This window comes from Columba livia, chromosome 1, assembly GCF_036013475.1.
Source record: "Columba livia isolate bColLiv1 breed racing homer chromosome 1, bColLiv1.pat.W.v2, whole genome shotgun sequence".
Taxonomy (NCBI): Eukaryota; Metazoa; Chordata; class Aves; order Columbiformes; family Columbidae; genus Columba; species Columba livia.
The window spans coordinates 1,136,641-1,158,883 of record NC_088602.1 but is presented as its reverse complement, the minus strand read 5'-3'; the positions used below and the strand labels follow the sequence as shown (position 1 = coordinate 1,158,883).

General features: G+C 50.7%; 2 protein-coding genes across 11 annotated transcripts in view; both read left to right on the top strand.

The window, feature by feature from the left end:
* The window catches only part of LOC106145902 (gastrula zinc finger protein XlCGF57.1-like), a 185,860-nt gene that overhangs the window by 1,578 nt on the left and 162,039 nt on the right, over window positions 1-22,243 (top strand). For 4 of the 9 annotated variants that reach the window (XM_065049626.1, XM_065049625.1, XM_065049627.1 and 1 more), the window contains 3 exons: window positions 151-228; window positions 380-487; window positions 669-2,841. In XM_065049626.1, coding sequence (XP_064905698.1) covers window positions 151-228; window positions 380-487; window positions 669-2,386 — 1,904 coding nt within the window. In that variant the 3' untranslated portion in view covers window positions 2,387-2,841. Of the gene's footprint in view, window positions 1-150; window positions 229-379; window positions 488-645 lie in introns of those variants that run through there. The other 5 variants (XM_065049629.1, XM_065049628.1, XM_065049620.1 and 2 more) reach the window with 4 other exon arrangements.
* On the top strand, window positions 11,429-15,962 carry LOC102092147 (gastrula zinc finger protein XlCGF57.1-like). 2 transcript variants are annotated; one of them, XM_065049667.1, is made up of 5 exons: window positions 11,429-11,525; window positions 11,953-12,053; window positions 12,692-12,818; window positions 13,487-13,594; window positions 13,777-15,962. In XM_065049667.1, exons 3-5 carry the CDS (start codon window positions 12,692-12,694, stop codon window positions 15,423-15,425), a joined length of 1,884 nt encoding a protein of 627 aa, XP_064905739.1. In that variant the 5' UTR covers window positions 11,429-11,525; window positions 11,953-12,053; the 3' UTR covers window positions 15,426-15,962. The 2 variants fall into 2 exon arrangements, with proteins under 2 accessions (XP_064905739.1, XP_064905738.1); XM_065049666.1 differs by lacking the exon at window positions 11,953-12,053 and adding an exon at window positions 12,104-12,243 and having other exon boundaries at window positions 11,497-11,525.

The following is a 22,243-nucleotide window of genomic DNA, read 5'->3' as shown; positions in this document are numbered from 1 at the left end:
CCTTCCGCATGTTGTGAAGGGCGTTGTCCAAATGTCTCTCAAACAGGGGCAGGCTTGGGGCATTGTCTACATTTCCAGACAGCCTGTTCCAGGGTTTGACCACCCCCTCAGTACAGAAATGCTTCCTCACATCCAGTCTAAACCTCCCAGGCGCAGCTTTGAGCTGTTCCCAGGTGTCCTGTGTGCAGGAGAGTGGCCGAGGTGACGGGGGCGAGGCGAGAGGAGGCTGTAGGTACAGGGATGTGGGGGCTGAAGCCGCAGCCTGGCAGGGACAGGAGAGAGGAGCGGGGTGGAGGGGATGCAGGGGCTGTGGGTGCAGGGGCCGGTGCTGCTGTCCCGGCAGTGCGGGAGAGGGGGCTTCTCTCTGTGCCCCGGACAGGCTGGGCCACTGTCAAACCAGAGATCATCTGCAAGATGGAGCGAGAAGAGACACCGTGTGTGCCAGAACTCCCTGGGGAGTGGCAGAGGCACCAGAGCCCTGTGCCAGGTGGGTACCAGGCTTCTGGCAGGGGTGTTTGGGAGTTCAAGGTGCACTGTCCCCTTGCCTCAGGTGATTCATGTCCCTGAGAGGGTGCAAGGCTGGCAGGGGTACCCATGCTGTTCCTCATGGAATGGAGTCCCTCCTGCTCATTCTGTCCTTGGCAGTGACCCCTGCATCTCCTCCCCAGCAGCCGTCAGCCCTGGGACACAGGAGACCAAGCATGTCCCTGAGGGGCTGCCAGGACCCACCTCCCTGCTCCCTGGGATGCCAAGCCCTGGCACAAGACATCAGATGGGCTTGGCCTGTGGCCAGTCAGGTGGGGACATATACAAACAGAACCCACTGAATCACCGTGTGCACAGCAGCGAGAAGCCCTTTGCCTGTGGAGACTGCAGCAAGAGTTTCACAAAGAAGTCGACCCTCATCATCCACCAGCGCATCCACACTGGGGAGAAGCCCTTTACCTGCACCGACTGTGGCAAGAGCTTTGTCCAGAGGCAGCAACTGCTGAGTCACCAGCGCATCCACACCGGGGAGAAGCCCTTCACCTGCACTGAGTGTGGCAGGAGCTTCAGGGAGAAGTCCAAGCTCATAAACCACAAGAGCATCCATACTGGGGAGAAGCCCTTCACCTGCCCTGACTGTGGCAAGAGTTTTGGCCGCAGGGACAGCCTACTGAGGCACCAGCGCATCCACACTGGGGAGAAGCCCATTGCCTGCACTGACTGTGGGAAGAGGTTCAGGGAGAAGAACAGCCTCATCATCCACCAGCGCACCCACACTGGGGAGAAGCCCATTTCATGCTCTGACTGTGGCAAGAGCTTTAGGGAGAAGAAGAGCCTCATCATCCACCAAGGCATCCACACTGGGGAGAAGCCCTTCACCTGCACCGACTGCAGCAAAAGATTCAGGTATAAGAAGAGCCTCATCATCCACCAGCGCATCCACACTGGGGAGAAACCCTTTGCCTGCACAAACTGCAGCAAGAGCTTCAGGGAGAAGATGAAACTCATCATCCATGAGCGAATGCATACCGAGCAGAAGCTCTTTACCTGCTCCTACTGCGGAAATAGCTTTGTCAAAAGGCCTAACAGTCTAGGGCACCACTGCATCCACACTGGGGAGAAACCCTTTGCTTGCACCAACTGCAGCAAGAGCTTCAAGGATAAGAAGAGCCTCATCATCCACCAGCGCATCCACACTGGGGAGAAACCCTTTGCCTGCACCAAGTGCAGCAAGAGCTTCAGGGACAGGAAGAGCCTCATCATCCACCAGCGCATCCACACAGGGGAGAAACCCTTTGCCTGCACAAACTGTGGCAAGAGCTTCAGGCAGAAGGCGACTCTCATCACCCACCAGCGCATCCACACTGGGGAGAAGCCCTTCACCTGCACTGACTGTGGCAGGAGCTTCAGGGAGAAGAAGAGCCTCATCACCCACCAGCGCATCCACACTGGGGAGAAGCCCTTCACCTGCAATGACTGTGGCAAGAGCTTTAGGGAGAAGGCAAGACTCATGATGCACCAGCGCATCCACACTGGGGAGAAGCCCTTCACCTGTACCAACTGCAGCAAGAGCTTCAGGGAGAAGAAGCTCCTGAAGAGACACCTGCAGGTGCACCATGGCCTGGGTCTTCTGCCAGTGGGTAGCCAGCAGAAGAGGGGAGATCTGTCTGCATCAAGGGGGCAGGCAGAGGCCAAGCCCTTCCAGTGCGGTGTCTGCAAGAAGCGGTTTTGGAAGGAGAGGCTCTTGCTGGCTCACCAGCGCTCCCACGGCACCCCCAGCTTGCAGCCGCCTGCGCAGTCCGGCACCCCCGAATCTGCCACCAAGGGGGCTGTTGGTCACCAGGGGCTGCTGTGTGGGTGGCTGTTGGGGAATGTCCTTGTTTTCTTTGGGACAGAGTAAATTTTCTTCCTGGTAGCTTCCCATGTTTTGGATTGAGAATGAGAATAATATTGCTAACACGTGTGTGTTTTAGTTGTTGCTGAGCAGCAATTTCAGCCCCTGGTGCCCTGCCAGCTGGGAGGGGGCACAGCCAGGAAAGCTGCCCCAATGTGGCCAAAGGGCTATTCTATCTATATGACATCATGCTCAGTATAGAAACTGGGGGAAGTTTACCTGGGGCACCATGGCTCAGAGACAGGCTGAGCATCAGTCAGCGGGTGGTAAGTGTTTGTGTTGTGCATTGCTTGTTTTGTATATTCTTACATCATTATCATTGTCATTATTCCCTTTCTCTTCTATTCAACTGTCTTTATCTCAGCCCACAAGTTTTACACAGATCACTGGACGAGCCCAGTTTAAGTTTTTTTGGTATTTAGCTTAAATAAATACATTCCACATAGAATGTATCACCTAGATTTATAAGCCTGTGTGATTTTTTTGTATACTGTCCTCTTTGTGTTAGTTAGTAGCTAAATTTCCTGAAATCTTAAGTGGTGTGTTATAAAGTTCAGGTCACATTCACCAAAATTGTGTCTACTTTAGCAAAAGAAACCAGCTAAAACCATCAACGTTCATAAACGTCAAAGAGTCTCAGAGGCCACTGCAACACGGCAGGATGGCAAAAGGCTCAACTGATGACACTCCTGAACAGAACTCCCCAAAACGGAGCAGAACCAGAATGGATCACCATCACTGTCTATCCTGAGTCTGTCCCAACTCCATCCTGATTCTGCTGCCAACCATCAGATCCTGACTCTCCTTAAATCTGAAGCATGATGCTAATGGCATGGAATATTCTTATTGATCAGCCTGATGTCAGTCAAGATCTGTCCCATCCATGCCCTCTGTCCCAGCTGCCTCACACCTGTGGGCAGAGAGCTTGGAGACCTTGGCTCTCGGAAAACAGCAATTAAGAACATTAGCTATGTGCTGGGATGCTATCTTCTTGTTTTCCAACTAAATTCAAACAATAACTGTGCTAGCTACGAAAAAGAATGATTTCTAGCTGCATGAAGCACATTAACTCACTTTCAGTCAAACCAGCACACAACTGATATAAAGAATTGGCTGTGCAGAGATAATATTTGGCCATAAAGTCATATCATCCTGTTACTTTCTGGTCTGGGAAGCTCCGAGCTGGAGAGGTTCATAAATTAGATGCAAGTGCAGTCAAATACAACTTAATTAAGGAACTTTATTAAATACTTCTCTAAATGGATGTCTGTAAGAAAATGGTGATAGGACATGGAAAAGGAGATGGAAAATGAGGAAACCTAGTGAGCAGTGGGGATAGATTTGCAAGAGACACCACCATGGATCGAACCAGTGGCATTTTCTTTCTAGTAGGTGGGGCAATGTGTCTTGGGAAGGCAGTTTGTTTGTCAGTCACAAATTAACCACCTCTTATGTCCCTGAGTCGTACACATGTAATACCTGTCGGTGATGGGGGTCTCCGGATCATTCACACGGTACTACATGGTCATATAGTCTTTTATAAGGTATTTTGGGGCTATTTTGGGATATCATCTTCTGGGCATATACTGCCTGGTCCACATTACGTGCTCTCAGTCCCAGCATGCTGGTACCGCGTGTGCCTCGGCAGGGGAAGGTGATCGCTTGTAGCCAGACAAGTCCCCTGTTGCCTGGAGCTGGGCAGGTTCCTTGTGGCTTGTATCCAGGCAGGTCTCTGAAAAATGACGTAGTTGGTCATGGCAGAGACAGGATCAAGCAAACTTTGAGACATTTAACTTAAAATATGGTCCCTGACAAATCCCTTACTGTTTTCCATTGACCCTCAATGTCTGCTGGACACGAACCATTGACTAAGTCTGGGACTAAGGCTGGATCCATCAGCACCTGGACTCATCTCTCAGAAGGAATTCAGAGAGCAAGGGGTTCCATTCTGAACCTGGTTCCATTCTGAACCTGGAGGGCCTCCCTCTACCCTTTCACATCTCCTGTCCCTGTATAAATCACTCTAAACCAACTTGGACCTGATTCTCCTTGGCATATTTTCTGTGGGAATGGTAGGACATGCAGTTCCAGCCACCTGCATGATAAAGGAAAATCAATACTAACATGACCATCCAGACAAATAATACTAACATGATTAAATCACAGCAATTAGTTAAAACAGAAAGGACCTTGGACAGGTTATACAGAAGTGTGTTTTTTATGAGTGTAAGGGGTAATAGCCCAGGCCAGTGAGAATGAAATCCCGGGTCGGGACACCACCCCGTATGTCTGATGTGTGAATGTTGGGCCTGGGCCTGCAGAATAACATTTTTTGAAAAAAACCCATCCTGTCCGATTTTGTTAGGGAGACCCAGCGGTGCCTCCACCTGGCTGAGCAGTGAGGGGCCCAAAGGTGCAATGCTAAAATCGAAATGTTGTCTTGAATAAGTGTAATTGTGATCTATTTGCATACTTGAACTTGGTCTTTGGTTTGCCTATCTGAGATCAGTATTTTAGTTTGCATATTTATATCTGGTATCAAAATAACTTTCTTTGGGGACATAGTTATAAAATGGGAACCGGTTCTGCTACTGAAGTACCATCTTGCTCCCCCTTAGGATGCATCCTTACACGTTAGAGTAACTTTGTTGGGGAATCCTCTGATAAAAGAAAGTTTGAAAAAATACTGTATTCACTTGTGGCTTGAATGTGGAATTCCGGGTCATAGCGCTATATTGCAATTAATGTTGTTCTGCAGAACTTTGGAAAAAATGGGATGAAGTACAGTACCATAAGTTCATTTGCTTTTATTGTGATGTAATAATTTTAAGACCAGAGAATAATTGAAGTTGTTAAACTCTGATTCACAGTGAATTTATGTGCTAGTTGGAGATAAGGGATAGAAAACTAAATGCTATGATGGATGCGAAATTGGGAGAGGTTGTATTTAAAAGCTACTGAAGTATGAACTGATTGGATCTAGGAAAATGAAAATAATGGATTGATGTTTAATATGCTGTTTATCAATATCTGTAAGAAATTGCAACAGGTAAATGGGGCTGAGGAATGTAACTATTGCTCAGCTAATTAGAATTGCATATTAAGTGTATAACAGCAGGAATTAAATGAAAAAAAAAGAGGGCAGAAAGAGCCCAGGCCTGTGCTGTAGAGCTTGAACATAAATTTCAGGCCTGTGTCAAGCTGCAAGATAAGCTCTGCCTGTATCTAAACTGCAGCAAGAAGGAAAAAAACAAGGAAAAGCCTGGCTGCCTGCTGGTAAAACAGTGAAGGTGGGGGAAGAGGGAACAGATCTGCTTGCTGCAAACGAGAAATCTCCAAGGAAATATTAGATGCTGTATTTCCACTAGTATGGGCAACTGAAGCGTCTGGTAAAGCCAACAGTACTCTGATAGAACTGAGAACTGAAACAGGGCTTCCAATAAACATAGACCTGGACATATCCAATAAACACAAAAACCAAAATGGGCTTAGAGACTTTGATAAACAAGGTTATGCCAACCTCACAGGCTGACTATTCGATTACACCTGCAGATTTGTCTGTTTATACGTACAACACAAAGACAACAAAAGGCAAAAGGCTGAACTGATGCAACCCCCAAGCAGAACTCCCCGAAACAGAGGAGAACCAGAAGGGGTCTCCATCCCTGTCTGTCCCAACTCTGCCCCAACTCCATCCTGATTCTGCCGCCTGTCATCAGATTCTGACTCTCCTTTAATATGAACTATGACACTAATAGCATAGAATATTGTTATTGGTCAGTCTGGGTGTCAGTCAAGGTCTGTCCCACCTCTTTAGCTGAGCTGGAGCCCCTGAACATGCTGCCCAAGCGCTGATGTAGCGGTCGCAATTGCAAGTCTTACCCTGCCAGCAGCCTCCTGTAGAGAGCGGTCCTGGAAGACAGAATGGGATGGGATGGGATGGGATGGGATGGGATGGTATGGGATGGGATGGGGTGGGATGGGATGGGATGGGATGGGATGGGATGGGATGGGATGGGATGGGATTGAACAGCCTATTTCAGTTGGAAGGGACCTTCAAGTGTTCCTGCTCCGGCAGCGAGATTGGACTGGATGATCTTTTCAGGTCCCTTCCAATCCCTAACATTCTGTGATTCTGTGATTCAATATCCATCTAGTCCTACTTCCTGACCACTTCAGGGCTGACCACAAATCACAGCATGTTTTGAAGGGCATTGGCGTTGTCCAAGTGTCTCTCAAACAGGGAGAGGCTTGGGGCATCGACTGCCTCTCCAGGCAGCCTGTTCCAGGGTTTGACCACCCCCTCAGTACAGAAATGCTTCCTCACATCCAGCCCAAACCTCCCAGGCACAGGTTTGAGCTGTTCCCAGGTGTCCTGTGTGCAGGAGAGTGGCCGAGGTGACGCGGAGAAACCCTTCTCATGCACCGACTGCGGCAAGAGCTTTGTCGAAAGGCAGCAACTGCTGAGTCACCAGCACATCCAGACACAGGCAGCAGCTGCTGAGGCATCAGCGCATCCACAGCATGGAGAAGGACTTCACCTGCTCCCACTGCCCCAAGACCTTCAGGAAGAAGAGGACCCTCATCGTCCATGAGCGCATCCACACAGGGGAGAAACCTTACAAGTATGGCAAGAGTGGCAAGACCTTCATGCGGATGGGCCACCTGAAGAGACACCATCAGGTGCACCAGGGCCCGGGACGTGTGCTGGAGCGTGTCCAGCAGAAGAGGGAGGGTCCTTCCCCAGCAGGGGGGCAGGCAGAGGCCAAGCCCTTCCAGTGCGGTGTCTGCGAGAAGCGGTTTTGGAAGGAGAGGCTCATGCTGGCTCACCAGCGCACCCACGGCACCCCCAGCCTGCAGCCGCCTCCGCAGCCCGGCACCCCCTGAATCTGCTGCTGAGGGGCCCGTGGGGTCTGGGGGCTGGTGTGGGGTGGATGTTGGGCGATGTCCTGTGGGGTTTGTTTTGATAGGGTAAATTTTCTTCCTAGTAGCTGTTTTAGTGCAGTGGTTTGGATTGAGGATGAGAACAATGTTGCTAATACCTGGATGTTTTAGTTGTTGCTGAGCAGGATTTTTCATCTTCTGGTGCCCTGCCAGCTGGGAGGGGGCACAGCCGGGACAGCTGAAACAAAGTGGCCAAATGGCTGTTCCTTACCATCTGATGTCATGCTCAGTATAGAAACAGGGGGGAGTTGCCTGGGGTCACCATGGCTTGGGACACACTGGCCACCTGTCAGCGGGTGGTGAGCAACTGTGTTGTGCAGGGTTTGTTTTGTATATTCTTACATTATCATCACTCTCATTATTCCCCTCATCTTGTAACCTATGTAACTGTCTTTGTCACATCCCAGGAGTTTTACACACATCACTGGATGAGTCAAGTTTAAGTTTTCTGTGTATTATTTAGCTTAAATAAATAGGTTTTAAATAGAATGCATCACTTAGAACATAAGGTTGTGTGATTCTTATTATATTGTCTGCTTCACGTTACTTTGTAGCTAAATTTGTTGAAATCTTAAACTGGATGTTGTAAAGTTCTGCCCACATTCTCTGAACTTGTGTCTACTTGAGCAAAAGGAAGCAGCTACAAACCATCAACCTGCACAGTAAGCCCTGTTTTGTACCTTATCGAGCCAAACAGGACCTACTTGAGCCAAATAACATCTTCAAGGCCAGCACGAAGCAGCTATGGACTATCAACACAGTTTGCAGCAACACAAGAGAAGGGTCCAGTCAGAGCCAAGAAGACCCCAGACTCAAATATCACTATTGGACTGAATCATCATGAGAGTCAGGTAAATATTCTATGAGGGTATAATTACCCAGAGACTTCTATGCTGGGCTCGGCAGCTCTGTGAAAGAACCCAGCTCGAGCTGACCCTTCTGATGGACCACTCCCATTGAATTGTTTATTCCTATGAGTTTTGATGCCTGAGAGGTTGCTCCATGAGACCTGGGATCCAGACTTTGGAGTGACCGGGCTCCAGGCCCTGGAGGGGAGGTAAGCACGTTGAGATGCTGAATGATGAAACTTTGAAACTCAAGGCAAGCGATATAGAGAATCAGGTGAGCATGTATAATCCATTGGCTGTAAATTCATAGAATCCCTTACCTGCTTTCCCTTACCTTCTACATCTTTTAGAGATGAATGGTTGATCAAATCTGGATCTAAGTTTGGATCCATCAGCACCTGGACTCCTCTCTGAGAAGGAGTTCGGAGGGCAAGGGGATCCATTCAGAACCTGGTGACCCAACAGGAGGGCCTCCCTCTACCTTTTCACATCTCCTGTCCCTCTCTAAATCACTCTAAAACAACTCTCACCTGATTCTCCTGGGCATATTTCCCCCATGCAAGAAGTACTAGAGTGAACCTTGCCATCAAACTCTGTTAAGTCACACTTTGCCTTAAGTGATCTAAGCACTGTTGCAAGCACAGCCCAACCCTGACAATATTCAAGAAGCGTTTGGATGATGCTCTCAGACACATGGTGTGATTTTTGGGGTTGTCCTATGCCAGGACAGGAGTTGGACTCGATGGTCCTTGTGGGTCCTTTCAACCCAGGACATTCTATGAGTCTATGACAATGGGGCCAGTACGCTGGAGATGGAGGGTAGGGAAGCGGAGCAGCTGGGATCCCTGTCTAGGAACGGGAGATTGACAAGGCGACCGGGAAAAAAACACAAACCCTCAGGCTCTGGAGGTGACTTCTGTCAGGTGTGTGGGACATGTACCCCTTCAAGGGAGATGTTACTTCTCACCCAGGCACGTGGACCACCTTGGAGACAAGTATCCAGTGCTTTTGGGAATTAGCTGTGTTGGAGGTGATTTATAATGATTCCAAAAGGTCCAGATGAAGTCCAATGCACGTAAGCCATGTGGCAGAAGTTTCTACAGAGCGCACTATCGTCGTTACCAGTCCATTGGCACTAAAGTTCTGGAAAGAAAGTGAGGGTGAAACTGTGGATGAATTGGCTGGCCAACTCCAGCCAGACAAAGGAACTCTGTCTTCTTTCCTACTGGCCTGTGTCTGTCAGAGACTGAAAGGGTAGAGTCTCAGCCACTGTGGCAAAACCAGGTCTGCAACATCCAGCCACAGGGGATGGGACATCCCTAGTAGCAGGAGATGGGACAAATCATGATAAGGTGAGTTGCAATTTACGTATCAACTACAAGCTACGGAGCCACAGGCAGAGGCCAGCTGGCTGATGCAGGAGGTGGGGGCCGTGTTGAAGGGCACCCAGACTGCGAAGACCCTGAGGCCTGAGACCCTTCAGGACTCTTCCATCTTTCACAGTCACACCCTGGTGATGCCTACGCAAAAGACCAAAGATTATGCAAGCAGGCAGTGCACAGGTTTGTAAAAAGCCCAGCTGTGCCAGCACTGGTGGCCCATCCCCCATCCTGAGGATGAACCACCAGTCTCATGGCAGGAACTGAACAAGACACCGGAGGACACTGCACGTGACTGGATCACAGAACCACATCATGTGGTTCATGTGGTTCATATGAACCACATCATACACAAAGCAGAGGTAATGAAATGGAGAAATAAACGGGACAGCAGAGTCAATCATCATGTCAAGTGGCATTCTTTATTTTATCAGCGGTGGGCACTGCTGGGGATCAGCCTCCATAAGTGCTCCAGAGACTTGGTGCTCTTGTGCTGCTTATATCCACATAATTATTACATATGGATTACAATTTTTAAAATGTTGACCTACAATACATCTATACTAAGAAATAATTGATGATGTTAGTCATAATTGTTTAGTTTCTTACTTACCATAAATCTATTAACTATTGATTAAATATAAGCTAAGCACTCTGCTTCTAAACAATGTAGCACTTAATCTTCTGTCTCCTTCTTGTCATGCAGAAGGTTCCAAACCTTCAAAAATATCACCTGGTTTTGTAGGTGGCCAGAAAGCATTCGTCTCCTGTCAATTGCTTAATGATGGGTACAAACCTTTGTAACTTAATCACAGTATTCATTAATTTGGCAGCTTCTCTTCAATAAGGATGGTGACATCTCTCTCTCTCTTCTTTCTTTCCTATGTTCTTTTCCTTACATTTTTATAAGTAATATATTAATGTAAGATTTACAGCCGCACATGTGCTGCAAAGTTTTTATGCTTACTGACTGAACTTAAATCACATAAATCCCTCAGCCATTAAATCATTTTCCAATTGGTCCAAGCTGCAAAATAAAAGCCTTTTGTTTACGGACCTTAAATATTGTGTATAGTCTTTTCCAAACAAGGTGACCCATGAACTGAGTCACCTCTCCCGCCACCCATACCTCTGGGTGGGATGTGACAATGTCTCCACTGTGGAGAAACTGCCAGACAGGTCAACTGAGAAACTGTCCTGAGATTCCAGCAATTCAAGGATAACCTCTCCACCTCACCTGTACAGACCAGTATCTCAGCTATTGGGATTAAGCATTTGTCATGGAGGCACCCACAAAATCAATTTAGACGGGCGATAAGCTCCTAACAGAATTTATTCTAGTTGGCACTGTTAGTGCAGAACCAACTAGAAATGGGGTTTATTCAAAATTATTCAGCACCCCAACAACATTATAAAACACAGATTTGGATACCCTTTAGGAGTTCAGTTACTACATGACCGATTCAGACTCAAGCGATCCTGTGCTGGTGCCTGGGCTGGTTCCTCCCCGGGACAGGACTCTGCACTTGTTGGACTTCAGGAGGTTCCTGTCAGCCCACGTCTCCAGCCCATTGTTGCAGAATAACTTTAATCAAACTTAACATTTTAATTGTATTCTGTTTTTTAAGCTGTATTCTTTTGTTTGAACAAACTATTTCAGCATGAGTGGCCAAACTTAGCGTGATGACCAGGCTTGCTGCAATTCCAGGCTGCATACAGTGCACTTATCCCGACGTGGCTCAGTGGTGACGAGGGGACCTAGAAGACCAGTGCCAGAGATAAAGAGGAAACACAGGGGCCGCAAGGACACAGCGGTGCTCCCGGTGCCCGCCCCCCCGAGCCGAGCGGGGCGGAGCGGCAGGACTACACCTCCCGTGCTGCACCGGCGGCGGGCGGCCCTCCCGGGCTGACGCTGCCGGCGGCTCCCGGCGCCGCCTTTGTCCGTGCGGGGCTGGCGGCGCGGCCCCGGCGCAGGTAGGGGCGGCGGGCGGCGGGCCCGCGGCACGGGGATGGGCGCTGCTGGCCCGCGGGGTCCCGGCGGAGGGGACTCGGCCCCGACGGCCTCTCCCGTGCTCTCCCCTCCGCCGGCCGCCCCCCAGCCCTGCCGGACCCCCCCGCACTCCCCTTAGGGCCCGGCTCCCCCCGGCGCTCTGGCCTTTCCCCGGCTCGCCCCGTGGCCGCCGTGCAACGCGGACACGCTGCTCCGTGTCCCAGCCGCCCGGGCCCCCCTGGATCCGGCCCTGGCGGCCCCGGCGCTGGGAAGGGCTGGGCTGGGGCCGGGCCGGGTGCTCAGACCCCCGGGACACCCCCGCACATCTTCCTGCTGCCCTTGTGGGGCAACGGAGGAAGATTTGGGTACACGAGAGCTTCCAATACCCCTTTTTCTTTTTCTCCTTCTAAGGCTTGCCCCGAGCTGGCCGGATCGGTGAATGATGCTCTTTGACTCGGTCCTGTTCCCATAGCTGTGAAGGCTCGGGGTGCAGGGAAGGCAGCTGTGAACAGGTGAGTGAACTTGTGCCCCTGATTTCTTCATGAAAATGTTGTGCTTGCAGGGACCATCTGTCCTGGCTGTGCTGGTGCGGCTGGTGACGGGACAGGCACCTCGAGTGGAATCCGGAGCATCCTGCCTCCCTCTTCCCGGATCAATACCTGCACGGGCCTCCATCTTTGCACTTCAGGCTGCTGTGGCAAGGTAGGGGTCAGGCACTGCTATGGCTTCATGGCCACCACGGGCAGGGATTGCCCTGGTTAGTGCCGTGGTGCAGCAATGGCAAAATGGCCATGGGACTGTCCAAGTTGCATGGGTGCCTAATCTGGCACAAGTATGGGAAACGTGCCTCTAAGCCTGCCAGTCCCGCTTCTCATTCAGCACAGCTGGTGGGTTGTTCCCCTGCCTAGAGACCTGCAGAGAGAGCCCCCTGTGCCCGGATGGCCCTGCCGTGCCACTCCAATGTGCCAAGACTGCCCCTTCTCCCCTGACCTTCCCTTGCACAGGATTCTCTGAACTCTCCCATCGCTGCCCTCAGGATGCCAGAGCCCCAGGTGCCAGCAGGGCCCTGCTTGGCACCTGATTATTTTGGCAAAGCTGTTTAGCAACCATGCGGTGGGGTGTGCTGAGCCAGGTGTGCTTCTTGCTGCAGATGTCGGTGACGTTTGAGGACGTGGCGCTCTACTTCTCCCCCAAGGAGTGGGCAGAGCTGTCGGGCTGTCAGCGGCAGCTCTACCGGGAGGTGATGCTGGAGAACTATGAGATGGTCGCCTCACTGGGTGAGAACTCTCTCTAGTGATATTGGGATGGGATTGTGCCAGAATTCACCACTTTAACTGAGCTGGAGCCCCTGAACGTGCTGCCCAAGCGCTGACGTAGTGGTTGCAATTGCAGGTTTGACCCTGCCAGGCAGCCTGCTGTGGAGAGCGGTCCTGGGAGAGAGAATGGGATGGGATGGGATGGGATGGGATGGGATGGGATGGGATGGGATGGGGTGGGATGGGATGGACCACCTTTTCAGTTGGAAGGGACCTTCAATATCCATCTAGTCCAACTTCCTGACCACTTCAGGGCTGACCACAAACTGGAGAATGTCCAAGTGTGTCTCAAGCAGGGAGAGGCTTGGGGCATCGACTGCCTCTCCAGGCAGCCTGTTCCAGGGTTTGACAACCCCGTCAGTACAGAAATGCTTCCTCACATCCAGTCTAAACCTCCCAGGCGCAGCTTTGAGCTGTTCCCAGGTGTCCTGTGTGCAGGAGAGTGGCCGAGGTGACGGGGGCGAGGCGAGAGGAGGCTGTAGGTGCAGGGATGTGGGGGCTGAAGCCGCAGCCTGGCAGGGACAGGAGAGAGGAGCGGGGTGGGGGGGATGCTGGGGCTGTGGGTGCGGGGGCCGGTGCTGCTGTCCCGGCAGTGCGGGAGAGGGGGCTTCTCTCTGTGCCCCGGACAGGCTGGGCCACCGTCAAACCAGAGATCATCTGCAAGATGGAGCGAGAAGAGACACCGTGTGTGCCAGAGCCCCCCGGGGAGCAGCAGAGGCACCAGAGCCCTGTGCCAGGTGGGTATTGGGGATTTGTGGGACTGGTGGGGGGTTTATGTTGCACTGTCCTCTTCCTGCACGTGCCCCATGCACCAGGAAAGGTGTGGGGCTGGCAGGGTGCTCGTGCCGCTCCCCATGGGGATGGGTACCACATGCCCGTCCTGTCCCCAGCAGTGACCCCGATCTCTCTTCCCCTGCAGCCGTCAGCCCCAGCATGCAGAGGCAGTCCGAGGGGGTTCCCAAGGAGCTGCTGACACCCACCGCTCTGCTCCTGGGAATGCCAAACCCGGGCAGGAGTCAGCAGGGGAGCTCTGCCTGTGACCAGCCCGGTGGGATCCAGGGAGACCGTTTGGAGCGCCCACACCTATCCCCGCACCCAGAGCCCCGGTCATTGGAGAAGATCCCCGCCACGTGCTCCAATTGCGACAAGCTATTCAAGAGCCAGTCGGCGCTGGATGGCCACGTGCAGAGCAACATGTGTGAGCGTCCCTTCCACTGCACCGACTGTGGCAAGAGCTTCACTCAGAAGGCAAAAATGTTGATGCATCAGCGCGTCCACACCGGGGAGAAGCCCTTTCCCTGCTCTGACTGCAGCAAGACCTTTTCCCAGAGGTCGATCCTCCTGACGCACCAGCGCATCCACACTGGGGAGAAGCCCTTCATGTGCACTGAGTGTGGCAAGAGCTTCAGGCAGAAGGTGAACCTCATCAGCCACCAGCGCATCCACACCGGGGAGAAGCCCTTTCCCTGCACTGACTGTGGCAAGAGGTTTGTCCGCAGGGACAGCCTGCTGAGGCACCAGCGCAACCACACGAGGGAAAAGCCCCTTTCCTACAGGGATTGTGGTGAGAGCTTCAGAGACAGGAAGAGCCTCATCAACAACCAGCTCATCCACACCAGGGGCAAACCTTACACCTGCAGTGACTGCAGCAAGAGCTTCGGGGATAAGGTGACCCTCATCATCCACCAGCGCATCCACACTGGGGAGAAGCCCTTCGTTTGCAACAAATGCAGCAAGAAGTTTATCCAGAGGCCTCACCTGATACGCCACCAGCAAATCCACAGTGGTGAGAAGCCCTTCACCTGCAATGAATGTGGCAAGAGCTTTGTCCTTAGGCAGCACTTGGTGCGCCACCAGCGCATCCACTCTGGGGAGAAGCCCCTTTCCTGCACCGAGTGCAGCAAGAGCTTCAGGGGGAAGGTGACACGAATCATCCGTGAGTGCGTCCACACCAGGGAGACTCAGTTTGCCTGCACCGACTGCGGGAAGAGCTTCAGGGATAATAGTGCCCTCAGCATCCACCAGCGCATTCACACTGGGGAGAAGCCCTTTCATTGCAGTGACTGTGGCAACAGCTTCAGGGAGAAGTCGACCCTCATCATCCATCAGCGTATCCACACTGGGGAGAAGCCGTTTGCCTGCTCTGACTGTGGCAAGAATTTTGTCCGCAGCGACAGCCTGCTGAGGCACCAGCGCATCCACACTGGGGAGAAGGCCTTCACCTGCAAGGACTGTGGTGAGAACTTCAGGGAGAAGTCGACCCTCGCCATCCACCAGCGCATCCACACTGGACAAAAACCCTTCGCCTGCACAGACTGCGGCAAAAGCTTCAGGGAGAAGAAGCACCTGAAGAGACACCAGTGTGTTCACCAGGATCCAGGGCTTATGCCCGAGAGTGGTGGGCAGGAAAGCGCAGGTCCATCCCCAGCAGGGGGGCAGGCAGAGGCCAAGCCCTTCCAGTGCGGTGTCTGCGAGAAGCGGTTTTGGAAGGAGAGTCTCATGCTGGCTCACCAGCGCACCCACGGCACCCCCAGCCTGCAGCCGCCTCCGCAGCCCGGCACCCCCTGAATCTGCTGCTGAGGGGCCCGTGGGGTCTGGGGGCTGCTGTGGGGGAGTGTCCTGGTTTTGTATGCGATAGAGTAAATTTTCTTCTAAGTAACTGTGCTAATTTAGTGCTGTGTTCTGGACTGAGAATGAGAAGAATGTTTGTAATACATGGATGTTTTGAGTTGTTGCTGAGCAGTCAAGGATTTTTCATGTTCTGGTGCCCTGCCAGCTGGGAGGGGACACAGCCGGGACAGCTGCCCCAAAGTGGCCAAAGGGCTGTTCGTTACCATCTGATGTCATGGTCAGTACAGAAACTGGGGGAAGGAGAATGGGGGGACTGTGGGTCAGGGACAGGTCAGTGGGTGATGAGTGATTGCGCTGTGCATTGATTGTTTTGTGTATTCTTACATCACCATCATTGTCATTATTCCTTTCCTCTTCTATCCTATTAAACCGTCTTTATCTCAACCCCTGAGTTTTACACAGATCACTGGATCAGCCCAATTGAAGGCTTCTATCAGGTATTTACCTTAAATAAATACATTTAAATAGAATGTATCACTTAGAAATGTAAGATTTTGTGATTTTTAGCGTGCTGTCCACTTTGCATCACTTAGTAGCTAAATTTGCTGAAATTACAGAATCCCAGAATGTGAGGGGTTGAAGGGCCCTGGGAAGCTCATCCAGTGCAATCCCCCCATGGAGCAGGAACACCCAGATGAGGTTACACAGGAAGGTGTCCAGGCGGGTTGGAATGTCTGCACAGAAGGAGACTCCACAACCCCCTGGGCAGCCTGGGCCAGGCTCTGCCACCCTCACCAGGAACAAGTTTCTCCTCATATTTAAGTGGAACCTCCTGTGTTCCAGTTTGCACCCATTGCCCCTTGTCCTGTCACTGGTTGTCACCAGAAGAGCCTGGCTCCATCCTCCTGACACTGCCCCTTTCCATATTGATCCCCAGGAATGAGTCCCCCCTCGGTGTCCTCTTGTCCAGCTCCAGAGCCCCAGCTCCCTCAGCCTTTCCTCACACGGGAGATGCTCCACTCCCTCCAGCATCTTGGTGGCTGCGCTGGACTCTCTCCAGCAGTTCCCTGTCCTGCTGGAACTGAGGGGCCACAGCTGGACACAATATTCAGATGACACCTCAAATCTTAAACTGTGTCTTGTAAAGTTCTGCTCACATTCACCAACCTTGTGTCTACTTGAGCAAAACAAAGCAGCTACAAACCATCAACGTTCACAAAAGGCTGAAAGGCTGTCACGGTTGAGATGGACAAACGACACACACAAACTTCTTATGTACCAACAGCAGTCTCCATCTATTGCCACAAACGCTTTTTTATATAGTTTTATCAACGCGTGTCTTTTTGCTATTGGTTACGGGCTGCAAAAGTAACGTATCGTTGGCTAATTTTGCTGTCGCCAATGTTAGTCTCTTACTCCCTTCTTTCCCATGGATATACCTTCATATCTCCAAGATCAATCTCTGTTCCCATACACCCTGTCAGGGAATCCATGGACCTGCCATAGTCCCCCATAAAAGGCCCAGAGGCCACTGCAACACAGCAGGAATGCAAAAGGCTGAACTGATGACACTCCCAAACACCACTCCCCCAAAATGGAGCAGAACCAGAATGGGTCTCCATCCCTGTCTGGCCCGATTCTGCCCCAACTCCATCCTGACTCTGCCACCAGTCATCAGATCCTGACTCTCCTTAAATTTGAAGCATGACGCTCATGACATGGAATATTCTTATTGGTCAGTCTGGGTGTCAGTCAAGGTCTGTCCCACCCATGCCCCTCTTCCCAGCTGCCTCATACCTGTGGGCAGAGAGCTCAGAGTCCTTGGCTCTCAGACAACAGCAATCAAAAACATTAACTGTGTCCCGGGGTGCTATCTTCTTGTTCTCAAACTAAATTCAAATAATAACCCTGCTAGCTACGAAAAATAAGTTTCTAACTACATGAAGAAAATTAACTAACTTTCAGTCAAACCAGCACATCAAATGATATAAATAATGGGATGTGCACATCTTTGGCCATAAACTCATATAATGCTGTTGCGGTCTTGTCTGGGAAGCCGTGAGCTGAAGAAATTCTTTAACTGTACCCAGAGTAATATTAAGACACAAATGAAGTCAAATGCTGCTTAATAATGGAACTTTATTAAGCACTTCTGTAAATGGATGTCTGTATGTTACAGTAAGAAAATAGCGATAGGACAGGGAGAAGCAGACAGGAAAGGACGAAACTTAGTGAGCAATCAGGAGAGATTTACAAGAGACACTCACCACCATGGATGGATCCAGCAGTGTTTTCTCTCTAGTAGGCGGGGTGGTGCATCTCAGGGAAGGCAGCTCGTTCATCACTTACAATATGACCACCCCTTCCGTCCCTGAGAGGTACACACATAATACCTGTCAGTGGTGGGGGTCTCCAGTTCACAAGCACTACTGCGTTGTCATTTTGGGGCTATTCTGGGATGTTGTTTCCGGGGCATGGACTGCCCAGTCTGCACTTCTGTGCATGCTCTCAGTCCCGACACGCTGGTCCCGTGTGGTACTGCGTGTGCCTCGGCAGGGGAAGGTGATCGCTTGTAGCCAGGCAAGTCCCCTGTTGCCCGGAGCTGGGCAGGTTCTCTGTGGCTTGTAGTCAGGCAGCCTCTGGAAAATGTTGTGGCCGTTCACAGTTCACAGCAGAGACAGGATCAAACAAACTTTTATACATTTAACTTAAAATATGGTCCCTGACGCCATCCTGTGTCTCAAAGGTTGTTACTTTTTTTTGTCCATGGTGGCAGGAAAGTAGCAAAAACAGGTGAGTATTGAAAAGAGCGTAATTTTATACAATCTGTATAATGGTGGATTCAGGCTTAGCCTGGTATAACATCACCCTGAGTGAAGTGACCTGAAGTGAAGTGGCTACAAATCACATATTTGAAACAGTGAATTAAACAGGGAAGGAGCAACAACATTAGAATACCACATAACATATAAAAAAGAATGCATTTAACCCATGGGGCACCTGGAAGCCAAGGGAAGGGATCTGCTCCCCAACCTTTCCATGTTTGAACAGCAATATGGGCTAGCTTTATTTCTATGAGCTTTAATGCCTGACAGTTGGCTTCAAGAGACCTGGGATCCAGACTTCAGAGTGACCTGGCACCAGGCTCCTGGAGGGGAGGTGAGCAGGTTGAGATGCAGAATGACACTTGGAAATCCTAGACAAGTGATATAAAGAATCAGGTGAGCACATATAATCCTTTGGCTATAAACTCATATACTCCATTGCTTTTCTCTTTTTACCCATTATGACTTTAAGTGTTGACCATGTCTGGGACTAAGCTGGGACCCAGCTGCACAGGGACTTCTCTCTCAGAACGAGTTTAGAGTGAGCGGTTCCATTCTGAACATGGTGACTCAACAGGAGGGCCTCCCTCTACCCTTGCATATCTTCTGTCCCCATATAAATCACTCTTAAACAACTCTCACCCAATTCTCCTCTGTTAAGTCACATTTTGCTTTAAGTGATCTTGTGACAATGCTCTGTTGCAAACAGGATCCAAGTCTGACAATATTGAAGAAGCGTTTGGACAGTGCTCTCAAACACATGGTGTGAATTTTGCGGTTGTCCTATGCAGGGACAGGAGTTGGACTCAATGATCCTTGCAGGTCCCTTCCAACCCAGGACATTCTATGAGTCTATGACAATGGGGCCAGCACCCTGGAATTAGAGGGTAGGGAAGCGAAGCAGCTGGGATCCCTGTCTAGGGACGGGGCATTGACAAGGCAACTGAGAAAAAGACATAAACCCTCAGGCTCTGGAGGTGACTTCTGTCAGGTGTGTGGGACATGTACCCCTTCAGGTGAGATGTGATCTGTCACCCAGGCACGTGGACCACCTTGGAGTGAAATATCCAGAAGTATCCATTTACCCACAGATCCAGATGAGGTCCAATGCACACAACCCCTGTGGCAGAAGTTTCTACGGAGTGCACCATTGTCGTATGTCAGCCCATCGGCAGTAACGTCCTGGATAGAAGGTGAAGGACAAACAGTGGGTGAATTGGCTGGCCAACTCTGGTGAGACAAAGGCAGGCTGCCTAACATCCTACAGGCCTGTGTCTCCACTGTGGAGAAACTGCCAGACAGGCCAGCCGAGAAACTGTCCCGAGATTCCAGCAATTCATAGATAAGTTCCCCTCCCCACCTGCACAGACCAGTATCTCAGCTACTAGGGATGAGCATTTGTCATGGAGGCACCCCAAAAATTAATGTAGGCAGGTGATAAGTTCCTGACAGACTTTATTCTAACTAGAACTGCTTAGCTGAGCACCAAATAGCAATAGGGTTTATCCAAAATTATTCAACACTCCAACAACATTATAAAGCACAGATTAGGATACCCGTTAGGAGTTCAGTTACTACACAGCTGATTCAGATTCAAGCGATCCCCAAACTCTGCAATGATGATTCAAAGTGCACATCTTCCCACTCATAAGCAGTGAGGACGCTAAAGAGTACCCAGAAGATATAATCACTCACCAATAAAGCAAAGTGTCTCAGTCCTCAAGCAGATTTCCTTGGATGTTATCCCAGTCTAAGGAGGATAGTCTTGCACTGCAGACCTGCTGCTCTGAGGACACCAGCTGCATGGGGCTCCCTTGCAGCTCCATTTGGCAAAAGCATCTTATTCATAGAATCATAGAATCACAGAAGGGTCTGGGTTGGAAGGGACCTCCAAAGATCATCTAGTCCAACCCCTGCCATGAGCAGGGACATCTTTACCATCTCAGGTTGCTCAGAGCCCCATTCAGCCTGGCCTGGGATGTCTCCAGCGACACCACATCCATCACCTCTCCAGGCAATCTCTTCCAGTACTTTACCATCCTCATTGTAAAAAAAATTATTCCTCATGTCTGAATCTGAATCTCCCTCCTTTAGTTTTAAACCATCACCCCTTACGCTGTTGCAACAGGCCCTGCTCAAAAGTCTGTCCCCATCTTTCTTATCAGCCCCTTTTAAGTACAATGTGGAAGTTGCACATCCTCCTGAGATCCAGAGCCTTCAATGGGGCAGCTGATGGCTCTTAAACACCTTTTGTGCAACACTGTGCCTGTCCCCATATACACACCCAGGGTGGTACCAAGGTGCTGATGATCACATCCTCCCCTACCCCGGGGCAGGGTGACTCCACCTCCACCTGCTGGTGGGGCAGGAGGGGTGGGACCCTTGGTCGATTTACAGGGTCCTTAACAAAGGAGGTGCCCAAAGTAGCTGCAAAGCTTCTGGACTACGTTGTGATGCCCACAGCCAGAGCTGACCAGGCTATAAAACAGGGTCCCCACCAAAGACCCCCTTTGAGTGGTCTTCTGGGAGCAACGGGTCTGTAAACTGGAGCCCTTTCCTTAGACTGGGACGGCATCCAAGGAGACTTCCTGATATTGAGAGCGCCTCACCTCCTCGTTTGGTGAGTGGTTATTTTTCTCTACTGGGTATATCCTTGAATGAGTCCTTGCCTAAACCAGGCAAGTGTGAGTCCTTTCCTAACCAGGCAAGTGTAAGCCCTTGCCTAACCCAGGTGAGGGATTCTATCTTGTGCAGACCCTGGAGTCAGACGGCTCTGGTTTTGTTTCTTGTAAGTGCGTGCATGCACACCATGGATCCTCATGATTCTTATGTTGTTGTATCCCAGTAATTTCCTCTACTGATATCCAAACCTGTATTTTTTGTTGTCAGAGTGCTAAATAACTGTATAAAACCAATTTCTAGTCAGTTTATTTGCTACATTTTTCTGGTTAGAATAAAGTCTGGTTTGGAACTTATCCGCCTAAAACTGACTTTGGGTGCCTCCATAACATATGGAAAGGCCACACTAAAGTCTTCCGGGAGCTTCTCTTCTCCAGCTGAACACCCCAACTCTCTCACCTGTCCCCAGCAGAGCTGTTCCAGCCTCGTGTCATTCCTGTGGCTCCTCTGGCCCCTCTCCAGCAGGTCCATGTGTGTCCTGTGCTGAGGACCCAGAGCTGGACCAGCACTACAGGGGGGTCTCACCAGAGCGGGGCAGAGGGGCAGAATCCCCCCAAACCTGCTGCTCACACTGCTGGGGATGCAGCCCAGGACACAGGTGGATTTCTGGGCTGCAAGCGCACGTTGCCGGCTCTTGATAAGTCTCTCATCTCAGGATTCCCCCCAAGCCTTTCTCCTCAGGGCTGCCCCCCATCCCTCCATCCAGCCTGGATTGACACCGCGTGTTACCCTGACCCAGGTGCAGGACCTTGCGCTTGGCCTTGTTGAACCTCGTGAGGTTTCCACGGACCCACTTCTCGAACTTTTCTAGGTCCCTCTCTTTTGGAGAAAGGTGAGAGAGTAACTCAAATTCCTATTTTCAAGGCCAACACAAAGATGTTATGGACTATCAACAACTTACTACTTTGGCCATAAAGTCATATAATCCATTCCCTGTTTTCCCTATACCCTCCATCTCTGTTGGAGATGAACTGTTGATCATGTCTGGGTCTAAGTTCGGATTCAGCTGCACCTGGACTCCTCTGAGAAGGAGTTTAGAGAGCAAGGGGTTCCATTCTGAATCTGGTGACCCAACGGGAGAGCCTCCCTCTACCCTTTTACATCTCCCATCCCTGTATAAATCACTCTAAACCAACTCTCACCCGATTCTCCTTGGCATATTTCCCCCATGCAGGAAGTACTAGAGTGAACCTTGCTATTAATCTCTGTCAAGTGATTGTGCTGGTCTAACTGAAAATGGGTTAATTTTCTTCATGCGGCTAGAAACCTTTCTTTTTCATAGCTAGCAAGGTCATTATTTGGACTTAGTTT